This window comes from Zychaea mexicana (assembly GCF_025766255.1).
Source record: "Zychaea mexicana strain RSA 1403 chromosome Unknown BDB00scaffold_44, whole genome shotgun sequence".
NCBI classification, from domain to species: Eukaryota; Fungi; Mucoromycota; class Mucoromycetes; order Mucorales; family Lichtheimiaceae; genus Zychaea; species Zychaea mexicana.
Window position 1 is genome coordinate 289,004 of NW_026516707.1, and position 27,420 is coordinate 316,423.

Here is a 27,420-nt window from a genome sequence, read left to right on the forward strand (position 1 = left end):
GCCAGCAACCCTCTGAAGCGGAGACATAGCGGGCGTCGAGGTGGGTGCGGATCTCGTCTATTGGTTGACCATCATCATCATTGTTGTTTGTCGCTTGACGCTGTGACACTACGGCAGATGCACGATCGTGGCCCTTATAAACGTATTTGTAAACGTATTTGATGGACTGTATGGAGGAGCAGATTTCGACGTTGATGTGAGCATCATATTTGGCACAAAGGTATATGTTGTGCGGTACAACCCAGCGATTGTCGAGATTAACGCGATTTTTGGTGACATAGTCACCATTATCAGGTCTCACATAAAGCGGGTAACCGTCGTCGTTCCATTGTGTCTCGTCAGAAAACTGTTTAGGGTAGCGCTTCGAGCATCTACCATCGACCATGCATGGTGAGCGTGGGTTGAGAAGCCCGCAAGGACCATGCATCATATGCCGTTGAACTGTCGCGTGTGCAGGATGATTGCTGTCGGGAAGTTGGGCAGAAACAATTGCATCACAGTGGGCTGGGCTAGTAGGCTTATCTTCTCCAGCAAGAATAAGTAATATATGGGCATGTGGGAGACCACGCTTCTGAAACTCTACTGTATGGACATGTCCGACAACAGTGCCCAGAATCTTATCCTTGGTAAGATCGTTCATAAGCTGCTTAAGTTTCAATCTGAAAACTCGTGCTGACAGATCAGGGCGATCAGATGCTGATTGACCGGGAAGAAGATTTTCTTGAATCTCAGGCCAGCGAGGATTGCAAGTAAAGGTGACGAATATGTCCGGTTTGCCGAAACGACGAACAATACTCATTGCGTCTTGGTACAGCTGCTGCATATGCCGAGGGGAACCAATGAAGGATGATGGCAGGATAACGCGCCGTCCAACACTGGTCATATCATTGTCTCCAAGATGCACAGCGTCTACCACATTGCGATAAGGTCCGAACGCAAACGGTCTTGGTTACGGCGGATGAAGCTCAAACGATTGGACTCCATCTTTGCATAAACATCAGTGATATATTGCTGATACAGGTTGCCGAAACGATGAAGATCATGTCTGTTTGCATCACTGTCATTGCCGCGTATCATGAGCCGGAACTTGTACCAATCCATGACAGTGATTTTCTGCCGGCGTCAGTGCGAGCCTCAATCGTCCAGCCTTCATCTCCTATTACGAACACTTAATATGCAATGGAAATAACTCATGATGGAACTCAGGACAAAATCATTTTCTGTAAGTATACCTTGGGGGAAAAGGAGAACATAATGCATAGCATCATAAAAGCGATGCATTTCACTGATGTTTTGTAGCTGATTGGATCTCGTTCTTAGAACGATATCGCGATTGCCAACATCCGTACCATTATCATCGACGATCAAAATGCCGATTTCGCCAGCAGTGGGGCGGTTGTAGCGGCGAGCATCGGGTACCCCTTCAGCCCTGATAACCATTCTCACATCCGCCATGCCTTCATTGCGAGCAATTTCGGCCATGTTGCGAAATGATGTCGCGAATGGGCTGATGCGGTGCATCATATCCTGCAAGGTCTGTAGCGTTTCATTGATCAACGTAGCGTTTGTGACGGACTGTCGGGTTTGCAGCTCGGTCGACGGGTCGTGAACGTAGATTTGCGCGAAAGCGGGCCTTGTTGTGTTGTCGGCAGGCAAAATAGACCCGATTCGATGGTGGACACTACCGTGGATGCGGAAGTTGTACGCACCACCGATGGAGTTGGCTACTGTCTGATCAACGTGGACACCAAGCGAAGTAAAACTGAGGGAGTTGTTGTATGCGCGGATGTTTGTGCGGAATTGGGTGGAGGCCTCATCCGTGCCACGCAACAAACGGGAAATTTCAGGAGGGGTGGGGGAAAGGGGTGGCAATCGGACACTTCCTTGGTCACAGCATAGGTAAATGCAGGTCGTACTTGGGAAGAGTTTGAGATGCGCTCTTGAATCCAAAGACGTGCATGGCAATTAGAGCATTCCCTGTCCATGCGACCAAAATAGTGCCGGGGAGGAATCACAGCTGCAACAGCACGGGCGATATTATGCATCTACATGAAGTAAAGGATCATTAATTGATATACTGAATGCTCAAGCTTCTGACAGCCGATGACTATATATCAACGAATAGCAAGTATAGCTGGTATAGATATGGTCACTAACGTTTTGAGCAGCCTGGTTTGCAGGATTGTTTGGGCACAATCGGTTGGTGGAGCGATGATGACCCTCTTGCCCACAGCTTGAACACACAGGAACGCGTTCTTCGGTTTCAATTCCAGCTTCATGTTCATTTTGCTGACGCATTTGCAACCGAGCGGGATTATGAAGACAGTTGCGGTGCGAAATGCGTTGATGGCCGGGCAAGCCGCATGAAGGGCAAATTGGAGTTGACATGTTTGTTGATTGAAGTGAAGATTAGAAGTGAGTTTTGAAATGCGAGAAGAGAGAAGAGCAGTATACAGTGCAGCTCTTGTTTCTTTGTTGCACACAATAACTATTATGATCTCAGCAGCAAAACTCTCTTTGAAAAGCACTTTTTGCTTATATTCTCAACGCTCAAGGTCATGTCAGCAAGTCAAATTGTCAGGATTAGAAGATTGAGATGGCGTGTCTAACAATGATATATGCCTAAAAAAGTAAAGATCACTGTACACTGTGTAAAATTATGTGTAATAAAGTCAAAGTAAATAGAGGTACTGCAGTAGAGATGGCTGAGAAAAAAGAGTAAGAGAAAGAATAGCACAATGTCAACTTCCTTTTTGATATTGTTCATGTATGACAGGCATTTAGTAGCATCCGCACTTCGAATCGACCAGCTACTGCTGTCTTTAAATTATATGTGATGGTGTGTCTGTTCTATCCCCTCCGAACACTACCTCTCTAAATCCAAAATACACTTGTATCGCTTGTTTTCTTAAAACAATATATAATATATACGATTTTGGACTGTTTATTTATTGTATCAACAGAAAGTTACTTTTTGGTTTGCTTTGAAGTACATTGGTTTTCGTGAAATTCTGCCATTGCTTCATCTATCTCTACCATGACGTCTCTTGGATATAAGTATAAGTACTTGTAGTCGTCCGTTAAGCCTTCCTTAATCTTGCCTGGGTAAGCCTTACACATCGCCCTGTACTGCTCAACTTTTGCCAAGATTTCTTCATCGGATGGGCGTGGAGAGAATTCTGTGTGGCTTGCTGACATGGAGATGAATGTTTTGTGATAAAGAGAGAGAGAAAAAGTTTTGTGTAGCATTTAATATTTACACACTCTGTTGTGCTTACAGCTTTATTCTACGTCGGAGGTAAACAGTGAAGCCACATTCTGATTGTTTGAATGCTAGAAGACAATGCTGTAATGGTTACACGGTCGCCATGGCGACGAAAAAGCGTTATGGACAGATGGACATATCGAACACGTAAAGAGACTGTGAAGGAAAGAAAGGAGGAGGAGATTGAAAAGATTTCCTTTTTTGTGAGTTATAAATCGTAAAACTGAAGGATTTTAATAAATAGATATATAAATAAAGTTAAAAATTTAAAAGTTAATAAATTATTAAACAGTCTTCCATCCTTCACCACGAAACAACATCCTTCGCACCTGTATAACTCTTGTAGAACCTTCTTCGTTGTCTTTCTTATATAACGATCACCATTTTTTATTTTCATCCAATCCACAGCAATACAAAAGGAAAGAAACCCGTCAGTTATCCTTCCTGCTATCTACAGCTCATTTTCCATAAAGACTGGCGATGTTAACGTTGGTATATACAAAAGGTAAAAAGTAATCGCATCAGGCTGTATATTTTACAAGTCGATGGCGGATCAGCGTCATGTTGTATATAATTGTGTATGAGTAATGGAGAAGAAGATTGTTGCGTCATTCTTATTGTGAGTACGAATGGTTTGTGCAGGTAGAGGACGATGTTGTATTACGCACGTAAGTTTGACGTTGGATTGGTGTAAGATGGTGCATCAAGTATATACAGAGAAAATGAGAAAGAAGCAGTAATTCTGAATGGGCATATCTCTACTAAAGCTATACCTCAAGCACAACCGATAACCTTTTCCTTCCCTTGTTCACTTATCCAGCGTTTTTTTAAGCAGCAGTAACGGCGGTCTACTCCTTTATAAAGCTTGAGCACATGCTTTTTTTAAGAAAACAGTTACCTTCATTTCGTTTTTCAATAAATCCGTGGATTGTGCCGTTTTGTTTTCTTTGTTTTTTATTCATCGTGAAGAGAGTAGGAGCCATTTACAAGTGTGTGTCGAAGCTGTTGATTTGCCATGGCGAATAGTAATGAGAAAAAAAAAAGATCCCTGCTGCTGCTAACAAACCCCACACTTTCCACCTACCTCAGCCACCAGCCTCCAATTTGTTTCAAACTCAACCCGGGTAAAGTGAAATGAGGGGAAACGCTCAGGCCCCGTTCCCACAGCAGCAAAATAGGCTTATGCGCACAGTAGTAAGTCTTTGACGCACCCTTGCCATTTCCTGTACATTAGCCTACAAGCTTCTTGTCACGAGTGAAACAGCCATACTACTATATCTTGACATTGGCTTTGTACTGCTTAACTTCTATTATGTCTTGACTTGAATTGAAAATCTTAAGTACTCATATATTCTGCTCTGCTACACTTAATATATTATCTACTTCAACTTTTATTATGTCTTAGTTGACTAAAACTATGTCCAGGTTGACTGTTATTATGTCCAGGTTGGCTATTATTCATGTTTAGATTGATTATTATTCTTGTCAGAATGATTTTCATTCATGTACAGATTGATTTTTATTTTGTCTAGATTGATTTTACTCATGTCTAGATCGATTTATATTCATGTCCAGGTCGATGTATATTCATGTCTAGATCGTTTTATATTCATGTCCAGATCGATCTTTATTCATGTCCAGCTCGATTTTCATTCATGTCCAGCTCGATTTTCATTCATGTCTAGATCGATTATTATTCATGTCCAGATTAACTTTCATTCATGTCCACTCAGATTAACATTCATGTCTACTCTGCCTAAAATGAAATCCCTTCTGCCTAAATAAAAGTTCAAACGTCTGCTAGGAGATGAAAAATCCTGTATAATAATATTTTTTTGATGTTTATTAGTCAAGCTGAAGGGTTACTTAGAGTGGTGTAAAACAGCGATACGCTTTGCAAAACTATCACAATTCATCAACTCAAACAAGGATGTAGTCTTGCAGCATGTTCCAGAAATAATAAATCCAGACGAGCTCAAATCTCTCTTGAAGAAAGATTTCAATACTCATGCAGCCAACATACTTTCCAGTGTAAGCTTTTGTTTACTTTTTTGTTCTAATTCTCAATCGCTCTTATTCACAACATTATATCATAGGCTTCTTTTGTAGCTGACGTTGGAAATGTCAATTGGGCGGAACTTGCTAAAGATAAGGTATATCTAAAGATTCTACTGATAATCAAATATGATCGTGTAATAATCAATATTTTTCAAACTATATAGCAAGCTTATCAAGCTCAGAACAATCACAATAATAGTGATAATCTTGAAGTCAGTAGTTGTACAATCATCGAGGTAATATTTATTTGCTCACGACCGAACGACAGCATATTTTTCGTGTATTTACTCAATGTGTATCATTATTATTTTATTTATCACAGGATGGTGGCAGCATCATGGCACACGACACAAATTTGTTACAACCATTGAAAGAGTACTTGGTGAAAAAGGTATAGAAGATATAGTTCAAGCATATTCTATCTTCAAATTATTCTAACATACTTGTGATTTGGTCTGATTTTCATCCAGAAAAAGGAGATGGACTTCATTTGCCCCCCCTTCCTCCCGCTGATACCAATGGCCTTCAAAAAGACTTATTCCGTGCTTGTTACGTCTATCTACAAATGGACAAATTGACAAAAGCTCAAGAAAAACATTTACAGTAAGTTTTTTTCCTTTGTTCTGCGTTATTGCTAAGTAATAAATTAAAAGAATAAACACCAACATAATATGTAATGATATGTAGGCTTGCATTGTCTGCTGTTGTGAATACATTGAAAACTGACAAGGAAGTCAACATGAAGAAGTACATTGGTGAAATCACTTTCAGCCATTTGTCCAATATGATCAAGAGCGAGAATTTTCACAACGAATGTGTATACAACGACAAAGCAAATGATGCTGTAAAGCAAATATTTAAGGTAATATAAAAGGAGGGAGCCACAAATCCCATGTTTATCATGCTAATTTTACCGAGAACTTTGTTTCTAGGAGTATGAAGAGGGGGGTATCATGGCCGTACGAATCTATATATCTGAAGAAAAGATCAAGATGTTGAAAGCTGGAGAATATGATGGAAGCTCGGTTGTATTGAAGATTTACGACATCTTTTTATATATGTAAGGGGTTTTAATATTATTACATCGTTATCTTGATCAATGCACCATCGTTTTTTGACTAATTATGTATGTATTATTAATTTTTAGATTTGACATGATCCAATTCGACTTCCAAAACAGACATAGTTATATGATGTCTGAGAATGAATCCTTTGCTCAGTGGCAATATGTTTTCCGTGTTCTTTTTCAGTGCACAATTATCCAAGTACGAACGTAAGTAAACAAAACAAAGGGCTTAGTATATTATCATAAGCGAACTTGAATTAATACGTGCTTTAGTAGTGAGATCTTGTCCCAAGCCACAAGAGAAGAGATGAAAGAGGAAAATGGTGGTTTCGGGTGCAAAATCGACATGCTGATAGTAACTCACGGAAAGGATGGAGAAGAGAACCGTGATAAATTGGCGTCAAACGAACATAAGAAAGCAAACGCTGAGCATGATCTCATGTTCAAGCAACAGTCAAAAAGCATCTTGTGAATATTTGTATACTATCACAGCTGAAAAAAAGATTTGGGGTGGATATAAGCGGTTCCAGTACTGTCACACCTCTGGCAGTGGACGTAATGGGTAAGATGACAGAAAGTGGTTAAAACATGGTCCAAAATAAATAGGGTCATTCAATCACGTATATTTCTAACATAATTGTTTAACAGGTCTTCGTGGCTACTTGTATGGTGTCTACAAGCATGAAGATGTCTTTGTTGCTGCCAAGAAATCTGACAAACATATTGTACTACCAACGACGCTTGCTGAATTTGAAGAGTTTTTTAATACTGGCAGCATCTTTCTATTATTAAATTACATAGTAAGCTTGCCTTTTTCATTTTCCACACGTTTGGGAGATACCATTACAGATTATGTTAACTGTACATCTATGTTATATAGTATTACATCGTCTCAGCAGCTGAAGAAATCTTGCAAAATCCTGACAAGCAAACAAAAAGAAGATTCGAAGCAATGTTGGATGATGAATACCCAGTTGACGACGATCCTTAACTTCAGTTCACATATCCCAACAAAAAAATAAACTCGACTTGATCCTATTCCCTCTTTACACCGTCTACGTGGGTACTACATTACCTTGTTGGTTATAAATTAATATTTGTTTTATTAAAGAACTATTAATTTTTTATATTTAAATTGAATTTTATAATATAAATAAAAAATGGAGCAAATAGATTATACAACATTAATTACAGAGGAAGTAAATACTATTATTACTAATTATTGGACATTTCTTGAATGGAATTGGCCTATTGTGCATAATAAATTCAAACATAGAACACAAATAAAACATATTAAATTTATTGAAGAAATTAAAGATAAATTATTAAAAAAATTAGGTTATACAGCTGTATTTTTTTTCTTAGTTGTACTATACACAAATAAAGAGTATCCAGCTCCTTATTTTGAATTAGAAAAAGGCTTATTTTTATTATATCATTTAGTTTCTGGTATTTCTGGAGATGAAATTGAAAAATATTTACCTCAAAGTACATTTCATACATTTTATAAAAAATTTTGGATGAATGAAGAGAATTATAAAAGAACTAATAAAATAGTAAATGATTCATTAATGTATATGTTTTCAAATATAAAATTACGTGTTTTATCTGTAAGAAAATATAATCCAGATTTATTTAAATATGTAACACTTATTTTAGATGGTCATGATTCACGAATTAATTATACAGATACGGATTTAGATAGATCACGTTCATATTCATATAAATTTAAAAAGAATGGTGTACGCATACAATTTGCAGCTGATATTAATGATATAATAATTTTTATATCAAAAAGTGAATTCTGTGCAGATAGTTCTAATGGTAGCATATTTTTAAATATGAAACTTTATAATAAAATGAATCAAAATGATACTTTAGCTGTTGATGGTAGATATACTTTGTTCACAACACAGTTTACTGAACTTGCTACAGAAAAAGGATATGATTTTAGTAATAATAACTTTGTATATCCAATGCGTAAAAACATAAATGAAAATTTAACTATTACTGAAGAACATTTTAATAATACATTTGGAAGCTTTAGAAGTAAAATCGAAAATCAATTTTCTGAAATTGGAAATAAATTTTATCGTTTTAATAATAATAAATCAATTGTAAAGATGGATAATATTAAATATTATAATCTTTAGTTCTATGTTGCCTGTTTATTAAAAAATATTACATAGTTTGTAGAAGTATTTAATATACCTATTTTACCACATCATAAAATATGGCATAGTCCTGATTTTGATTTTCCTATTGAAAAAAAATTAATTGACATAGTTGTTAGTATTAAAAAACAAAATAAGGATAAGCTTGATAGAATGGTACAACCACAAAATAATTTATTAAATATGACATTATCAAATAATGAAATGGTTAGAGATGATAATAGTGAATCAGATGATTTAGAAAATAGTGAAAATGATAATGATATTCCTAATTTCAATGAATGTACTAGAAAAAGAAGAAGAAATGTAAAAGGAAAACAGCGTTCAACTGTATCATATGAAATAGAAAGTATTATTGGACATAAAAAAGAAAAGAATGCATATTTATTTCAGGTAAAATGGGTTGGATATAGTAATAATGATAATAGTTGGTTATCTATTGATATATTTAACCATAAAGGATGATTAAATGCATATATTAAAAGGCATAGTCTAGGCATACTATAATAAGAACATAATATATATTAGAATTATATCAAAAATTTATAGAAGAATATTATTAAAGCATAAGAAGAAAGGATTACCAATATTAATTTTTATAGGTTTTTCTGTTTTTTTCTCAGGTTTTATATACAGCTCTTTTATCTCTATATTTCTAATACTATTATTAACTACCAATAGCTTTTTTTTAGAATATGTAGCTTACTATGTTGACAGCAACGATAATCCTTTTAACCATCAGGTAAATTTGTCTTGATTTTCTTCCCACAAAACTGTCCATCACGTTTTCCTTTTTTGAATTTATGGCTACAAAAACCATGATTCATAGACAAATTTAAGAAATGATCATTTGAAAAAAGAGATTCTATTTTATTTTTTAAATTTTTTTGAATTTTTTAATCAAATTTACTTTTCAACAAAATGATTGAATTCTGAATCAATAAATGTATCAATTTCTTTACATAAATTAATTCTAAGATTAATGTGGTTGATAGGAAGATATTTATTTAACGCAACCATTTTCTTTTTGAATGATTTATTTTTATATAAAAATAAAATTCAATTTTATAAAAAAAAGTAATTGAGTTTGAAATTTATTTATTAGCAAATACTAATAGTGATAATTCTGCAACATTTCTATTAGATCATTTCTAAACCTATATTCATTACCATTTACAATATAAAGTTCATTATTATTCTTAAAAAAACCTTCTATATCTTATTGCTCAATTACAATATATTCTTTTTTATAAAATATCTTTTTAACTATATTCATAAATAAAATGGGATCTACTATTTTAAATAAATTTATATAATCATTATATTTTATTAGTTTATATGCAATGAACACGGGGTCATAAGCTATATTTTTTATATTAAATTTATATATCGTAACATATTTTTTCATAAGATCATGTTCATTATGATATATTCTATCATTTTTCTTTACTCTAAATTTTTTTTGATGAACATATTCTAATAATAAATACTTTGCAATAAACAATGTAATATCTTTTATATTTTCATCAACAGGAATATATTTCATCACATTTAAATTATTTATATATTCTGAATTCATTATTGATAGGTTTATTTTTTATTATAGATAAAATTCAATTTGTAGCCATTTTAAATTTTTGTTACCAACAAAAAATTTTTTACCAATTGTTTTTATATGAAAATAGTTGGTAATGCATATGCGCCTCTCTAATATATCTATTTTCTTCTATTCTTTCTTCTTTAATAGCTTGAATCATTTCTCCCCCAAAATAAAAAGTAGCACCGGCTGCTGCACCAATACCTGCAGTAACCATTGCAGCTCTAGGATTGCTTTTTGCCATAGTAGCAGCAGCTCCAGCTAAAGTTCCTGAAACACCAGTAGCCGCGGCTACTGGTCCCCAACTTGGAGAATTAGTATTAGAAGAATTATTAGGAGCATTAGAAGAAGACCCTGCACCACCTTTTCCAAAATTAACATTAATAGTATTATTTGATGAAGAATTTGTATTAGATAGATTAGGGACAGAACTCATATAAATTAATAAACTTAGTAATATTAAACCTAAAGAGCTTATAAGAAGAATAGAAAGATTATCATTTAAGAAATAAATAAATGTCATAAAATTAATATTTAGAGATTCAGATAAAATAGTTGGTACAAATAATATAGAAGTAAAACTATAATTATACTTGTATGAGTTACTAAGATTAGAGCCAATGGACGTTAGATGGATTATTTAAATCCATCAATGTATTTTCGATAATTCCAAAAGCTGGTAGTAAAATTAAGAACTAAGCAAAATAGAATCCAGTAGCAAATTTACCTAGGCTAATAAAAGGCTCTTCAATGTGTTGACTACCACACTATAGTAAGATTAAGAAATCTACTACTAATAACCAGAATGCTAATTTCATTAATGGTCAGAATGCTGAACCTGTAACTCTTGAAGTATCTAATACTGGCATAGCTAAAAGAATTAGAGAACCAAATATAGCAATTACTCCCCCTAATTTATCAGGAATTGATCACAGAATTACATAGAATGGTAATAGATCATTATTTCAAGAATTTTAAGTTAAAACCTTAAAACTCTTCCTAAAAGGGAAAGTTCAATCAATCTTGTAGCACATAGATGAACACATATAAGGTTTTACTAAAGATCTTAAATTATCCATAGATTCAGCCTAAATATAAATTCTTGCACTAGAGGTGCAGACCCGAAGGTGTGAGCCCCCCGGGCTTGGTTTATTTCCTTTGAGATGAATAGAACATTTTAATCCAAATTTATTTTCAAGTGTATTAATTAATCTATTTACATCTTCAGTAGAGAAAGCATATACATTAAGATGTAGACCTTTACCATGTTTAGATCCATCATCTATAATCTAGTATGCTAATCCGATTTCTATTAATAAATCAAAGATATCGGAAGGCACTACTTTAATATTATTTAAATAAAACATTTCTCTATACCTATTAAAACAAGGTAAGCTATAGTAGCAAAAGATAGAGATTCATAGATCTGTTTTGTTTTTTATCTTCCAAAGATTTGCACTAAGATTGTAAATCTTTGGTACAATAAGGTTCAAAAAGATTTAATACTTTTTGATAGTAATTTTTATGTTTAACGGATGTTTGAGCAAATAGAAATCTACTATTACCTATTATAGGTCTTTGTTGAATATGTCCATCTCCAAGTATAATACCTACTAAAGCTTGAGCTGTAATATTAGAAAGAATAATAGTTTCTCTTTCTTTTTTAGATAATCTTTTTTTACCTTTAGTAGAAGTACTGTAAAAAGTTAAACTAAATACGTACAAAGTATTGCCCCATTCGGAGTCTGACTTTGAAAGTTGATTGTATCTTCATGAATAAAATTTATACTTTACGTGCAATCTCTGAGGCTATATTAATATTATAACCTGCTGATTACCTCTATCGAGAAAATCATAACCTTTAAGGTATCTCATTCAACAATGGGGAGAATTCTCAGCATATAGTAACGTTTTTATTGAGAGGTACCTTTTTACCACTCAGGTACAATAGATACAGGAGTTTACATTAGATTAGCTAGAATATAATTATTAGGATGCGTTTAGTGGACTATATCTTTTTGCGATTTTTAAAGATTTTAATTAAGTTATCAATTCTATCTTTGAGAGGATGATTTTTTAAATGATAACCTCTTTCAATAAATAAAACTAATCTTCGTATTGTAATGAAGTCCGGATGTTTTATTGTTTTTAATAGATATTTTTCAAAATATGTAAGCATTGTTTTAATTCCTTGTAAATCTGTAATAATATAATTATAGCCATTCCAACTTTTATCATAGTAAATATTACCGACTCTAAATTCTTTTTAAATTTCTTCTAAAATATCTTTAGATTTTTGACCCACACTAATTGTTAAAGTATAATTATTTCTAATACTAAAATTACCTTCAGCATCAAAAAATCCAGTAAACTAACTATTATTTTTACTAATTTTATTAGTAATAATTGGTTCGATGTTTAATTTATTACAAACTTTAACTAATTGTACGTGTTTTGAGTAAGTTAATAATTTACCATTAATAGAATTAAGAACATCTATTACATATAATTTTATGGACACTCTCCATCTATAAGCTTTAACTTTACTTCTTTTTAAAAGAGACATATGGAATCTTTGTTTAATTTTGTATAAAGTTTTAACATCTTCTTCACCCAAAGTAATTTCACATACTTGAGCATTGCTTTTATACACTGAGAGTGTTCCATCTCCATCGATTAGTCCGGCTAACCAATAATTAAAATCTTCATCTTTATCTGAGCCATTAGTGTCTTTTGTATTAGACTTTGATAAGATTAAATCAGAAATATCGCATGTAGTCTCTGAGGAGACTTATTGGAATCTTTCAGATTCTCAATTAAGTCTAAATAACAACCTACTGGTTGTTTAGGATTGATTTCATCAAAGTCAAGACCTCTTCAAAAAAATCAAAGATTTTTTATCAGACCCCCCCCCAGTATTAGGAATCAGACTATCGATTCGATTTTAACAAATCGAGTAAAATAAAAAAAATAAGATTTATTTTTTTATATTTTAATATCTTAATAATTAATAGATTTCTTAATTTCATTAGAAATCTTATTATCATAAGATATTCGTTTATCTTCTGAGGATCCCATTGTAGTATAAAAATCTTGACATGGCCAAGATCCAAAGAATTTTTGCAAAACGACGCCAAGCGGAAAAGGTCCGAGTGGATACTATCGACATTGTCTTCACTGTCATGTGCCTTGACTTCACAGTAACCAATGGCATTTTGGATGTTTCTTTGTTCAATAATGTACATGATGCCGTCAGGTCGCCTTTCGTGTCTTCAATTGTGCGATTCATCCTAGATAAAAGAATGGAATGGGTAACATTCAGTGATATGTCTAGTATGTATATTTTTGAGAATGACTTACCAGTCAAATACACGTCCGTGTTCAGGAAGGTGGAACAGATGAATCACAATAGGATCGATGTGGTTGGTTAGGAGTTGTTGTTCGCCAATGGCTTATTTGGTGTTGAAATCAGGTAACTTTTGCAAGCTATGATACATAAAGATTTAGCAGAGATACACAAAAACCATATTTTCACATTCACTGCTTACCAATTCAGTAAAATATCAATCATAGATTCATCAAGATCATCCAATTTTATGTCCATACATGTCTTCATCAGTGTGTGCTTGATCGTCTTGCGAGACTTGTTCTTCAATTTCTAAAAACAAAAAAACAACAGCGATAATATCATCTGTTTTCTAATAGTAATGCACTTATGCGAAAAATCACTATTAATTTCTACATCAAAGTGTCATCCACAGCCACATCATCATCCATATAGGGCTTCTTCAAGTGAGCATGATATCCAGTCAAGTTATCCAAGCCAAGAAAGTCTATCAGTGATTTTCCATATTGGTTGTCATTGAGGAGCAGAATGTGATTGAGGGACCTAACAGGGAAAGGGAAAAAAACGTTGCTTCATGTCAATAATATATCCATTTTGCTCCCACAGTCTTTTCAATAAACTTACAATACTTCGTGGACATCTTGGTACATCGTAAAACCTGTTGTCTTCGAATTTTGAAGTACAATAGATTGAAATCGTTTCAAACCATGTGTCAAGTTGAATCCATTGTCTAGAATTATGTCGTTCACATCATCTTCGGTTGGCACATCAGTGGTAGCAGAACTGGAAACATCACCGTTGTCATCATCATCCCCATTGTCACTATTGGTCTATAAATCAAATGATAAATAACGACATTGCATTGAATACATATAACAGAAAAAATTACCATTACTTCAGTTTCGATGCGTCTTCGAGCAGCCTGTGTTGCCAACACCAGAGTCCTTTCAGATCTTATACAATATAGGTACCCCCCCTTTATCTTGTGCCCACGTGATCATGCGGAATTACAATATTAACCAATCAAAGTGCAGCATCGGAATTTATGCTAGTCCAAATTGTGTAGCTCAATGATGCATAACCAATGAGAAATCAGCATTTCAAAACAGGGACTCGCAATCTTTTTATGTCTTTGAAATCTGGAAAAAAAAAGTAAACCTCAAAAATGCTATTTAGCTAAAGTTATCATTATATATTGGCTATTAACCAATAACTTTGCATAAAAATAACAGAAAGAAGCTGTAGAGATAAAAGTATAGTAGTTTAATGACTGATAGAATAAGAAAATGATAAAGATAGTAAGGATAAAATACTAGTAAGAGAAAGGGAAAAGATAATAAAGAGAAAACAGAAATCAATGACACAGCTGGATATAGGATTTTTCATCTCCTAACAGACGTTTGAACTTTTATTTAGGCAGAAGGGATTTAATTTTAGGCAGAGTGGACATGAATGTTAATCTGAGTGGACATGAATAAAAGTTAATCTGGACATGAATAATAATTGATCTGGACATGAATAATAATTGATCTGGACATGAATAATAATTGAGCTGGACATGAATGAAAATCGAGCTGGACATGAATGAAAATCGAGCTAAACATGAATAAAGAATCGAGCTGGATATGAATATAAAACGATCTGGACATGAATATAAATCGACCTGGACATGAATATAAATCGATCTGGACATGAGTAAAATCAATCTGGACAAAATAAAAATCAATCTGTACATGAATGAAAATCATTCTGGACAAGAATAATAATCAATCTAAAATAGACAACCTGGACATAATAACAGTCAACCTGGACATAGTATTAGTCAACTAAGACATAATAAAAGTTGAAGTAGATAATATATTAAGTGTAGCAAAGCAGAATATTTGAGTACTTATTAAGTCAAGACATAATAGAAGTTAAGCAGTACAAAGCCAATGTCACAATATAGTAGTATGGCTGTTTCACTCGTGACAAGAAGCTTGTAGGCTAATGTACAGGAAATGGCAAGGGTGCGTCAAAGACTCACTACAGTGCACATAAGCCTATTTTGCTGCTGTGGGAACTTTGGCGCATGAATCGTTCTCTTCTGTTATCCACTGGTATGTTGTTATTGTAAATAGTATCCCAATTGTTTCGCTGAAAATGTACTGGCCATGGTTCAAAAACGGTCTAAAGAAGGGTGCCCTGTTTGAACTAAGCTTTTACATGTTCTTGAGTGGATCTACAGTATTACACATATATACATTCAATTGTTGACAGTTCAGCTTTTGGTGCGATTGTATGATGCTAGCGCGCTTCAATCATGTTATGTACCCCCTGTATTATGAAATAATGACAAAAAAGGTCGTCCACAGTAAAAGGATTATCGCATTTTTACCATTGGCCGAATTAACTGAACGCAACCTTAACGCTAAGTACCTACATCGATGACTAACGACTTAAAAAAAGCGCAGACACTTAAAGCTTTCAATGAAGCGACTGAAGCTAAGCTAGTCTTGCAACAACATCTCAAATTGCTGGTGATATGCCAAAGGATGTGGCGGCAGATGTATAATACAACTGATTTTGTCAGGCGAGATAATCGTAAGTATCTTAAAGATACTGATCCAGCCATAGAAAGTGATGCTACTCAGGGCCTTGCCCTTTCGCGGCATCAAGGGAAAACCCCCTTGCGACACGTGTCCGTTGTATGACACGGAGCGAAGCGACGAAGGACCGCTAGTACATCTTTTGAAGGCCGTGGTGCTCTAATTCAATCTTTAGTTTCAATACCACATACAAAGATATATTCCTACATTCAATCAGAAACTTACAAGCGATGCATGATGTCTGCAAATGCTAATAGATCTTCATCTTCTATTTCAGCAGCTTCATAAATACAGTATCCTGTCTAAACTTCCAACTTCCAACATTTTCTTGGCTTATTCAGGTACACCCTGTATATTTACCAAAAGTAGTACGTATTAACAACAAGCGCATCTCCTTCATCTTTTCTCAGCTTGCACATGCGATAAAGAGGATATCAGAAAACTTTTAAAAAGGCTTAATCAATTATAATTCCTTCCAAGTGATGCATTCTCCCTAATTAGTATATTCGACGATGGTTGATCCAAACAAAAATCGTTTTAAGGCGCTGAAAATAAAATTTGGCTGTGCTAAATAAAAACGAAAATGGGCCTCAATGTCAAAATCGAGCTACCTAGACGAAATTCAAAGAGCCGTGGAAGTAGAAGGGAGCTGTCATGCTCTTTGGAGACAAATATAAGATCGCTTATCATAGCTAAGAACTTAAGCCGAGAGAACAAGTGCCTACACATCTAAAAGCTACTTTACACTAAAAGTTAGATGTGATGCTAATGTGATGCTAAACAGCTTACCAATAAAAGTGTTGTGATACTCCTAAATGCATCGTCCAATCAGAGTTCAATACAACCAGGCACAGCTATTTTCAAATAGAACTCAAAGATATGATTTTGTCGTTTGCACAGGATACTTTTAAGAAAGAATATAAATGGATTAGACGATGCTGGAGTATATGTATTATTAAAGAAGGTAAATGGTATTGAAAGGGTTATGTTATACAAATGATGGTAGATGGTGTAAAGAGGGAATAGGATCAAGTCGAGTTTCTTTTTTTGTTGGGATATGTGAACTGAAGTTAAGGATCGTCGTCAACTGGGTATTCATCATCTAACATTGCTTCGAATCTTCTTTTTGTTTGCTTGTCAGGATTTTGCAAGATTTCTTCAGCTGCGAGACGATGTAATACTATATAACATAGATGTACAGTAACATAATCTGTAATGGTATCTCCCAAACGTGTGGAAAATGAAAAAGGCAAGCTTACTATGTAATTTAATAATAGAAAGATGCTGCCAGTATCAAAAAACTCTTCAAATTCAGCAAGCGTCGTTGGTAGTACAATATGTTTGTCGGATTTCTTGGCAGCAACAAAGACATCTTCATGCTTGTAGACACCATACAAGTAGCCACGAAGACCTGTTAAACAATTATGTTAGAAATATACGTGATTGAATGACCCTATTTATTTTGGACCATGTTTTAACCACTTTCTGTCATCTTACCCATTACGTCCACTGCCAGAGGTGTGACAGTACTGGAACCGCTTATATCCACCCCAAATCTTTTTTTCAGCTGTGATAGTATACAAATATTCGACAAGATGCTTTTTGACTATTGCTCGAACATGAGATCATACTCAGCGTTTGCTTCCTCGTGTTCGTTTGACGCCAATTTAACACGGTTCTCTTCTCCATCCTTTCCATGAGTTACTATCAGCATGTCGATTTTGCACCTGAAACCACCATTTTCCTCTTTCATCTCTTCTCTTGTGGCTTGGGACAAAATCTCACCACTAAAGCACGTATTAATTCAAGTTCGCTTATGATAATATACTAAGCCCTTTGTTTTGTTTACTTACGTTCGTACTTGGATAATTGTGCACTGAAAAAGAACACGGAAAACATATTGCCACCGAGCAAAGGATTCATTCTCAGACATCATATAACTATGTCTGTTTTGGAAGTCGAATTGGATCATGTCAAATCTAAAAATTAATAATACATACATAATTAGTCAAAAAACGATGGTGCATTGATCAAGATAACGATGTAATAATATTAAAACCCCTTACATATATGAAAAGATGTCATGAATCTTCAATACAACTGAGCTTCCATCATATTCTCCAGCTTTCAACATCTTGATCTTTTCTTCAGATATATAGATTCGTACGGCCATGATACCCCCCTCTTCATACTCCTAGAAACAAAGTTCTCGGTAAAATTAGCATGATAAACATGGGATTTGTGGCTCCCTCCTCTTATATTACTACACACCCGGGCAAGAACTTTTCAGAATTGGAAACACTTTATATGGTTAGACTCATGCAGGTTCACTAAAATTGCCTTTTATGGATGAGCAAGTACCAGCACTCACCAGCCCAAAAATGTGATGGTGGGGTGGGGGGTTGCACGCAAATGTATCAACGATGGAAATCAGGAGTATTCGTTTTGAGAATTTTTTTTATTTGATTGAATTTACAAAAAGCAATAATACTATCGCAATTCATCCTGAAGCAAAAAAAGCACAGCGAGATTCGTTTTGCTTGTTCCAATCCTGGGATTCTATCCTGGGACATCAGTGGGTTTCTGCAATTTATCGTTTTTAAAACGTGTTTGAGTCAAGTATTCGAAATCAAAAGACACGCATAGAAAAATGACATGCTTACCGTTCAAGAGTTTCTCGTCATTTGTTAAGATAGCCCTACAAACAGACAGCAGCACACTTGGAGAGGAAAAAATATTGCATAGCAGCAACACAACAAAAGGAGCCTTTAACTTACCAGCAGTGTACACTCTTCTTTAAGCGTTTAGAGCATAAGCTAATATAATGTTGATAATATTAAGATTTTATACTAACCTTTAATTTTGATGGACTTACCTGACTCATTTCGTCTTCAATAATGTAATACTTTTAGTACATTGTTAATCAACCATCTAACGCTGACACATTACCTTTATATTTAGCAGTTGTTAAACATCCTATATAAATAATCTAAGGAGATTAGTAATAACATGCATGCCAAGAAGTGTCGAAGTCTCTGAGATTAAGAATAATAAGTTATGCTCAATGCCTCAGAGAATTACGCATGCCAGACCAAGAAGAAAGAAGCCAAGAAGAAAAGCTTGCTGAGTCAGATTACGCGTACGTGTTGCTGCCTAATAATATATCGGAGTTGTTCCTCTTCGTCTTGGCGAATCAGAACAATATATAAAGAACAGCTTATGCAAATATGCTCTTCCTCAATTCTTACTTCTCTTAAGCAAAATGTCACATCAAACACAAAACACGTTCATGGGAAGATTTTCTTCGAACCCGCATTCTACTCACAACTATTGCAATGTTTGCAAATTAAGATACTCGCGAAAAAAAAAACTGGCAGCTTGATAGGTTTACCAGAGGGTGATGACTTGACGAAATTTCGAGTAATTTGAAGCGATTGTGCGACAGATGTGTGGTTTGAGGAGTGGGGATGGATCAGATGACCCGAAATCCCCCCTTAATTCCCTTAAATCGCACCCCCAACCTCAAATTTTGGAGTCTCCCCCACTTCATTTTTTCAGGATGCACTGTATTAGCCAATCAGCATTCGTTATTTGCCATCGGAGACAAACTTATTTCCTAATTTATAAAATCCTTTGCCGGGTGTGTATTATTTGATTTACCTTAAATATTTGCTTTACAGCATCATTCGCTTTGTCGTTGTATACACATTCGTTGTGATAATTCTCGCTCTTGATCATATTAGACAAATGGCTGAAAGTGACTTCACCAATGTACTTCTTCATGTTGACTTCCTTGTCAGTCTTCGGAGTATTTACAATACCAGATATTGCGAGCCTACATATGTTGGTAATTATTTATTTAATTTATTACTTAGCAATAACACAGAACAAAGGACACTGTTCATGAGGCACTTGTAGACAAGTGTTTGGAATAACTACCATTATTCTAGGTTTATGAGTACCGTCATAAAGACCAGCTACACCTTCAAAAAAATCAAAGATTTTTTCTCGGACCACCCCCATTCATAAAGATCATTCTTTTTTATTTAAAAATAAAACTTTAAAAGTAAATATATAAATAAAGTTAAAAATTTAAAAGTTAATAAATTATTAAACAGTCTTCAAAGGAAAAAAACTTACTGTAAATGTTTTTCTTAAGCTTTTGTCAACTTGTCCTTTTACAAGTAGACGCAACAAGCACGGAACAAGTCTTTTTGCAGCCCATTGATATCAGCGGGAGGAAGGGGGGGCAAATGAAGTCCATCTCCTTTTTTCTGGATAAAAATCAGACCAAATCACAAGTATGTTAGAATAATTTGAAGATAGAATATGCTTGAACTATATCTTCTATACCTTTTTCACCAAGTACTCTTTCAATGGTTGTAACAAATTTGTGTCGTGTGCCACGATGCTGCCACCATCCTGTTATAAATAAAATAATAATGATACACATTGAGTAAATACACGAAAAATATGGTGCATTTCATCTGTAATCGCCAAAACTTTATTTTGTTTCAATTTTCAATTTTAAAATTCCGCTTCTTTATTTGGTAATACATGTAATAGTGCTTCTAATCATTCTGACCAATGCGACGATGGGAAGTTAATATTCTGGAAGAGTATCTTGTAACAATTTCTAATGCTTCTTGTGTTGGTTTCTCTTGAGAGTAAGCATCAATAAAACGCCAAGCTCTGTTATAAAACCGGCGAATGAGAACAGGCTCTTGATCAGCTGGAGATAATCCATCGAGGATTGTTGGTAGATTTGCCTTCAGGCCTTTAAAAGTGTAGTCGCACTTTATTCTCGCTTCCCTTTTGGCAGCACCCCAGTATCGTTCAATCCAGTTACATTCGCAGTGAAATTTTGGATAGAGTTCGAAGATATGACCTGCTTCTTCTACTGCTTCATGAAGTGCTGTCTTTTGCTGCTGAAAATCAGGTTGCACTGCGAGGAAGTGTCTAGCGCAACATCTTCTATCCATCTCGGGCTCCATTTTGCAATCCATACGCCAAGATTTTTCGGGTCGGTATGGATCCTCATCGCACCAAAGTCCACGCTCCTTCAATATCTTTTCCACGCCTTTAAACTGACAGACCCATTGCTTAGTAGCAGTTTTAATTTCTACTCCTCGTTTTCGCTTGATGACATTTTCTTGGAACTTTTCGTACATATCCTGCTCAACTTCTTTACTAAGTTTCTTGCAAATGTATGCGCCAGAACGAAATTCGTGATTTGCCGGATCGTGTTTGTCATCAATTACACCGCAGCATTTAGGAGTTTTACACATGTTTTGAGCAAGCAATGCATTGCGAGGATACACATTATGATTGCTGCTTTGGTCAAAAATAAAAACAGCTTGAGCGTCTGGATGTATCAGCTCAAATAAAGGGATAGCATCCTCTGTAAGCTGTTTGATCATATCCTTGCTTGTCCAATAGCCCTCTCTGTTGCTTCCAGCATAGAAATAGGTTCGAGATGTCCAAGCTGCAGATCGCATCGTTCCATGGCATGCACATTGGAATTCAGACACCATGATAGACTGTCCTGGGGTTTTGTTGCGCAAGATCGTTTCTCCTTTCCCCAGCCAAAGAGTCTGCTTTCCGTCGTTAGCATAAAACGTTGCCTCATCATGCGTTACAAGAACAAGTTTCTTTTGGCCAGACTCCAACGTAGGTGGGATCACGTTCTCAACAGTGTCGACTTGATAGGTATCCATGCGCTTTTGATATTCCATCATTCTCTTAGCCCATTCTAGACGATATTTGACTACATCATCTCGTTCGTGTCCGTCATAATAAACATCCTTGTTGTTCTTGCGATACACATAGCCCCATTCACGCATAAATCGCCATAAAGTGGTATGGGACACCGACCAAGGAACACTGAGCACGTCAGGTAGTACTACTTCATTGACAAACTTCAATAGGTCTGGGATGTTATGCTGCTCGACCTTTTCTTTACTGATCCATGTACAGACTCGCTCCTTGATCGTCTCATCGCTCAAAATCGATTTGCGCTTTGAATTTTTTCCTTGCTGATGTTTGGAAATAAAACCGAAATCGAGGTACTCATTTGCCCAGCATCGAATTGCTTTTGGCCTGTAGTCTTTCGATGCATCAGTCCAGATGTCAGTAGCAGCAAGCTCAGAGCTCTTGATCTTCTTGTTTCCCTCTAGCTGATAGTAGAAATATCGGTGCACAGCCTTTAGCTTGCATATATGAAACGTGCCAGCTTCATTAAAAGCATTTTGAGCATTAGCATTGGGTGTAACGAGTGTAGTTAGGCTCTTATGAGCTTCGAGTATAGCTTCATATTTCTTTTGCTGGGCTGCTTCTTTGTTTGCTTCTTCTTCTGCCCGAGACAAAGCCTGCTGATCAGTGCTTTTATCGGTTGTAAAGCCGTGGTCAGTCAACTTGGATGACATTTTAACAGCAGCGTCGGATTCTTTCCCTTTCCTCCACTTTGTCGTTGGCGAGTCCTTCGTATAAACGCCTCTCAGACCGCTTCCCGCGTTTTGGGTCCAAACGAGGGGTAGCTGGGTAGCAGCGCGCCCAACCATTCCGCTACTTAATTCCAAGAGCTCCCAATCAGCAGGAACAGCTTCAGAATCTGGTGTTTCTTCAGCTAAAACAGAGACTTCTTCGCTTCTCTCAAATGCCTCAATGGTAATACGTCCAAATTCGTCACATTGTCTCGCTCGTGCAGCTTTCTGGCACTTGCTTACGTAGGGCATAATATCAAGATAAAAGGGTAAAAGAGGCAAAGTAGATCTGATTCGCTATTTCGTTTGCACGTGATTACTAATAACTCCGATGGCTCTTGTGCTACCATTTCAATTTTCACCCTCCACCTGCTAAATCCTTGAAATTTGCCCTTGACTGACCAACTTTGACAGGCTTCAACTTTCTTTTCAAGTGGTTTTTCAAACTTCTACACTTTAATAATTATTTATAATAGGTCTAAAAAGCATTCTTAAAGTATAGTTTTGTAATATCTTGAGATAGTGAGTCCCTGAAGCTTTTCAAAGTTCGTCTAAATTATCGGCGATTACAGACGAAATGCACCATATGCTGTCGTTCGGTCGTGAGCAAATAAATATTACCTCGATGATTGTACAACTACTGACTTCAAGAATATCACTATTATTGTGATTGTTCTGAGCTTGATAAGCTTACTATATAGTTTGAAAAATATTGATTATTACACGATCATATTTGATTATCAGTAGAATCTTTAGATATACCTTATCTTTAGCAAGTTCCGCCCAAGGAAGATAGATCATAATTAGGTATATACAAAAAAGTTATTAGATTTTAAAAGATTATAATTTATAATTTATGTATTATTTTATATACTATTATATTTTCAATTTTTATTTAAGTTTTTTTTTGTAACTCTTAAACATTTTTGTAATCACTAAAATATTTTGTAAATCTTATAGATAAAATAGGGGTGGTTGAGAAACTTGTTTTCGAAACGTTGGGGGCTGGATAATGAGATTTAGACAAATAACAAAAACATTTATGTTTTGTTATTATAAGAGAGAACAAATACTATGATTTGTTCCTCTTATGGATGAGAAAGGTCTACCTTTCCATCAAACAGGGGAGTTAGGGGGGCCTTTCTTTACATTATAATTAGTTTCATGTCCTCATGAAACCTTTAGTCCAACTTGTTGGATAATTTTAATGTTGTATTAAAAATTAAAAAATTGAATTTATTTATATTATAAAAGATAAAATGGAAAAAGGTAATGAGAAATTTTATAGAATTATTTTAACATTTGATCCAAAAAGTAGAGATGTTAAAGGAAAAAGTTATAAAGATTTACAAAAAAAATGTTTAACATGGTGTAGAAAGATTAAAAATATTAAGGATATTATATATGATGGTCCTTGGTATGATGAAGGAAAGAATAAAAATATACATACTAATCTTACTATTAAATGTAATTTAGACAATAAAAATGATGTTTATGAAAAGTATTTTAAAGGCTAGGTTCAAAGAAAAGGAATGGTTAATATAAAAGAAGTATATGATTTGGATGGATGGTTAAAGTATTCAAAAAGGAACCATTATATTTATGAAATATCTAAATTTATAAATAATTATCATAAGGAAGATAGATCATAATTAGGTATATACAAAAAAGTTATTAGATTTTAAAAGATTATAATTTATAATTTATATATTATTTTATATACTATTATATTTTCAATTTTTATTTAAGTTTTTTTTTGTAACTCTTAAACATTTTTGTAATCACTAAAATATTTTGTAAATCTTATAGATAAAATAGGGGTGGTTGAGAAACTTGTTTTCGAAACGTTGGGGGCTGGATAATGAGATTTAGACAAATAACAAAAACATTTATGTTTTGTTATTATAAGAGAGAACAAATACTATGATTTGTTCCTCCAATTGACATTTCCAACGTCAGCTACAAAAGAAGCCTATGATATAATGTTGTGAATAAGAGCGATTGAGAATTAGAACAAAAAAAGTAAACAAAAGCTTACACTGGAAAGTATGTTGGCTGCATGAGTATTAAAATCTTTCTTCAAAAGAGATTTGAGCTCGTCTGGATTTATTATTTCTGAAACATGCTGCAAGACTACATCCTTGTTCGAGTTGATGAATTGTGATAGTTTTGCAAAGCGTATCGCGGTTTTACACCACTCTAAGTAACCCTTCAGCTTGACTAATAAACATCAAAAAAATATTATTATATAGGATTTTTCATCTCCTAGCAGACGTTTGAACTTTTATTTAGGCAGAAGGGATTTCATTTTAGGCAGAGTGGACATGAATGTTAATCTGAGTGGACATGAATGAAAGTTAATCTGGACATGAATAATAATCGATCTAGACATGAATGAAAATCGAGCTGGACATGAATGAAAATCGAGCTGGACATGAATAAAGATCGATCTGGACATGAATATAAAACGATCTGGACATGAATATACATCGACCTGGACATGAATATAAATCGATCTAGACATGAGTAAAATCAATCTGCACAAAATAAAAATCAATCTGTACAGGAATGAAAATCATTCTGACAAGAATAATAATCAATCTAAACATGAATAATAGCCAACCTGGACATAATAACAGTCAACCTGGACATAGTTTTAGTCAACTAAGACATAATAAAAGTTGAAGTAGATAATATATTAAGTGTAGCAGAGCAGAATATATGAGTACTTAAGATTTTCAATTCAAGTCAAGACATAATAGAAGTTAAGCAGTACAAAGCCAATGTCAAGATATAGTAGTATGGCTGTTTCACTCGTGACAAGAAGCTTGTAGGCTAATGTACAGGAAATGGCAAGGGTGCGTCAAAGACTCACTACTGTGCGCATAAGCCTATTTTGTTGCTGTGGGAACGGGGCCTGAGCGTTTCCCCTCATTTCACTTTACCCGGGTTGAGTTTGAAACAAATTGGAGGCTGGTGGCTGAGGTAGGTGGAAAGTGTGGGGTTTGTTAGCAGCAGTAGGGAGGAAAAAACAATAACCAAAGATCTCATTACCATTCGCCACAGCAAATCAACAGCTTCGACGCACACTTGTAAATGGCTCCTACTCTCTTCACGATGAATAAAAAACAAAGAAAACAAAATGGCACAATCCACGGATTTATTGAAAAACGAAATGAAGGTAACTGTTTTCTTAAAAAAAGCATGTGCTCAAGCTTTATAAAGGAGTAGACCGCCGTTACTGCTGCTTAAAAAAACGCTGGATAAGTGAACAAGGGAAGGAAAAGGTTATCGGTTGTGCTTGAGGTATAGCTTTAGTGGAGATATGCCCATTCAGAATTACTGCTTCTTTCTCATTTTCTCTGTATGGGGGTTAATCCTTAATTGTAATTCTTTAAAAGGTTTTATTGATTAAAGGTAAATCATTGTTTAAAATATATATGAAAAAATAAAAATTTAGATTATAATTTTTTTATTTTTGAAACTTTTAACTTTTTTTTTAATTCTTTAAAAGTTTTATGTTTTGTATAAACTTTTTTAAACCTTTAAAAGAGTTATATCCTTTTATAATTAATTTAATACAGGCTAGGAGGTACGACGACGCCCAGTTCATTTAAAAATCAATGAAGTTAGATTTTTATTTGAACACTTGACAGTGAAATCCTTAACTAAAATTAATTTACTATTTACAGTAATATTAATTGTTATGGATTGAAACTCTATATACTTGATGCACCATCTTACACCAATCCAACGTCAAACTTACGTGTGTAATACAACATCGTCCTCTACCTGCACAAACCATTCGTACTCATAATAAGAACGACGCAACAATCTTCTTCTCCATTACTCAAACACAATCATATACAACATGGCTCTGATCCGCCATTGACTTGTAAAATATACAGCCTGACGCAATTATCTTTCACTATCATGTACGCCCATATTACAAGAGGACGACTATGACACCGTTCTTTTGTTTTCATACTTATACGTACACACACGTCATCATCATAATGACAGGCATCTCTTTCTTTGCTGTATGTACATGCATCAATGCGATAATAAGTTTACTCTTATGATGTATACACACCACCACGACTATAATCCTCCTCTGTAATTCACTGTACTTGCACACACACGGTGACAACGACGATTGCCTTTTCCCTTTTGCATATGCGAATACAAACGTCACTGGTCTTGATGGATAAGGTATTTATATATGCTGATGGATGGAATGTAGGGTTGTATTATTGTTACTGTAGATGTAATGGTTGGGATAAAAAAATAAAAGTAAAAGATCATACATTATGCCGTCATTATGTTTCAGTTGTCTGCATAAACGGGTGTGAGATGGGATTGCATGTTATTACAAGTGCTTCTATAGATATAGCTGTCAGCGGGATGATAATATGGCAGGGACAAAGAAGAAAAGGCGTTCGTTGTTATGAAGGAGGAAGTTCCTTTGCTATTACAACAGCAAGTTTATTTTTTATTAATAACAACAACTATGAACAACCAACAAGCTACTATTCTTGACAACATTCGCTACGCTCTCTCTCACTCGACTGTACGTGGAGTTCTTGCACTCATTCCCAATGAAATCGTGCGCCTTCTTGCTGCTCAATGGCAGATCTTTAAGGATCGCATCTCGGAATTGTGTGGTTACAAATGGGTTCACAAACGCGAGACTGTGAGTGGCATCAGACGCTCTACCACGCAATGCCAATAATTACAATAACCATCCTTCACCACGAAACAACATCCTTCGCACCTGTATAACTCTTGTAGAACCTTCTTCGTTGTCTTTCTTATATAACGATCAACATACTTTATTTTCATCT

General features: G+C 34.8%; 5 protein-coding genes across 5 annotated transcripts; 2 read left to right on the forward strand and 3 right to left on the reverse strand.

The window, feature by feature from the left end:
* Positions 1-5,888: 5,888 nt before the first annotated feature.
* On the forward strand, positions 5,889-6,861 carry BDB00DRAFT_788567 (uncharacterized protein; the record flags this gene model as incomplete). The annotated part of the gene is made up of 5 exons (XM_053120813.1): positions 5,889-5,926; positions 6,011-6,185; positions 6,256-6,383; positions 6,471-6,596; positions 6,666-6,861. The coding sequence occupies 5 exons, from the start codon at positions 5,889-5,891 to the stop codon at positions 6,859-6,861; spliced, it is 663 nt and encodes a 220-aa protein (XP_052979024.1).
* Positions 6,861-7,417, forward strand: BDB00DRAFT_423605 (uncharacterized protein). The gene is made up of 3 exons (XM_053117331.1): positions 6,861-6,951; positions 7,038-7,189; positions 7,270-7,417. Exons 1-3 carry the CDS (start codon positions 6,948-6,950, stop codon positions 7,378-7,380), a joined length of 267 nt encoding a protein of 88 aa, XP_052979025.1. The 5' UTR covers positions 6,861-6,947; the 3' UTR covers positions 7,381-7,417.
* A 4,718-nt stretch (positions 7,418-12,135) lies between these two features.
* Positions 12,136-12,930, reverse strand: BDB00DRAFT_909568 (homing endonuclease; the record flags this gene model as incomplete). The annotated part of the gene is made up of 1 exon (XM_053128637.1): positions 12,136-12,930. A coding segment is annotated over one exon (399 nt), but the record flags the coding sequence as incomplete, so codon positions are not given.
* Positions 12,931-13,898: 968 nt separating this feature from the next.
* BDB00DRAFT_788568 (uncharacterized protein) lies at positions 13,899-14,398 on the reverse strand (the record flags this gene model as incomplete). Its single annotated transcript, XM_053120814.1, has 3 exons — positions 13,899-14,049; positions 14,131-14,336; positions 14,396-14,398. 3 exons carry the CDS (start codon positions 14,396-14,398, stop codon positions 13,899-13,901), a joined length of 360 nt encoding a protein of 119 aa, XP_052979027.1.
* A 3,302-nt stretch (positions 14,399-17,700) lies between these two features.
* BDB00DRAFT_788569 (uncharacterized protein) lies at positions 17,701-18,267 on the reverse strand (the record flags this gene model as incomplete). Its single annotated transcript, XM_053120815.1, has 3 exons — positions 17,701-17,881; positions 17,948-18,073; positions 18,161-18,267. 3 exons carry the CDS (start codon positions 18,265-18,267, stop codon positions 17,701-17,703), a joined length of 414 nt encoding a protein of 137 aa, XP_052979028.1.
* Between the last annotated feature and the right edge of the window lie 9,153 nt (positions 18,268-27,420).

Bases quoted from the DNA above. Each gene is read 5' to 3' on its own strand.
- BDB00DRAFT_423605 (XM_053117331.1), top strand. The intron at 7,190-7,269 runs GTAAGCTTGCCT...TATGTTATATAG, and splicing joins TTCTATTATTAAATTACATA to TATTACATCGTCTCAGCAGC.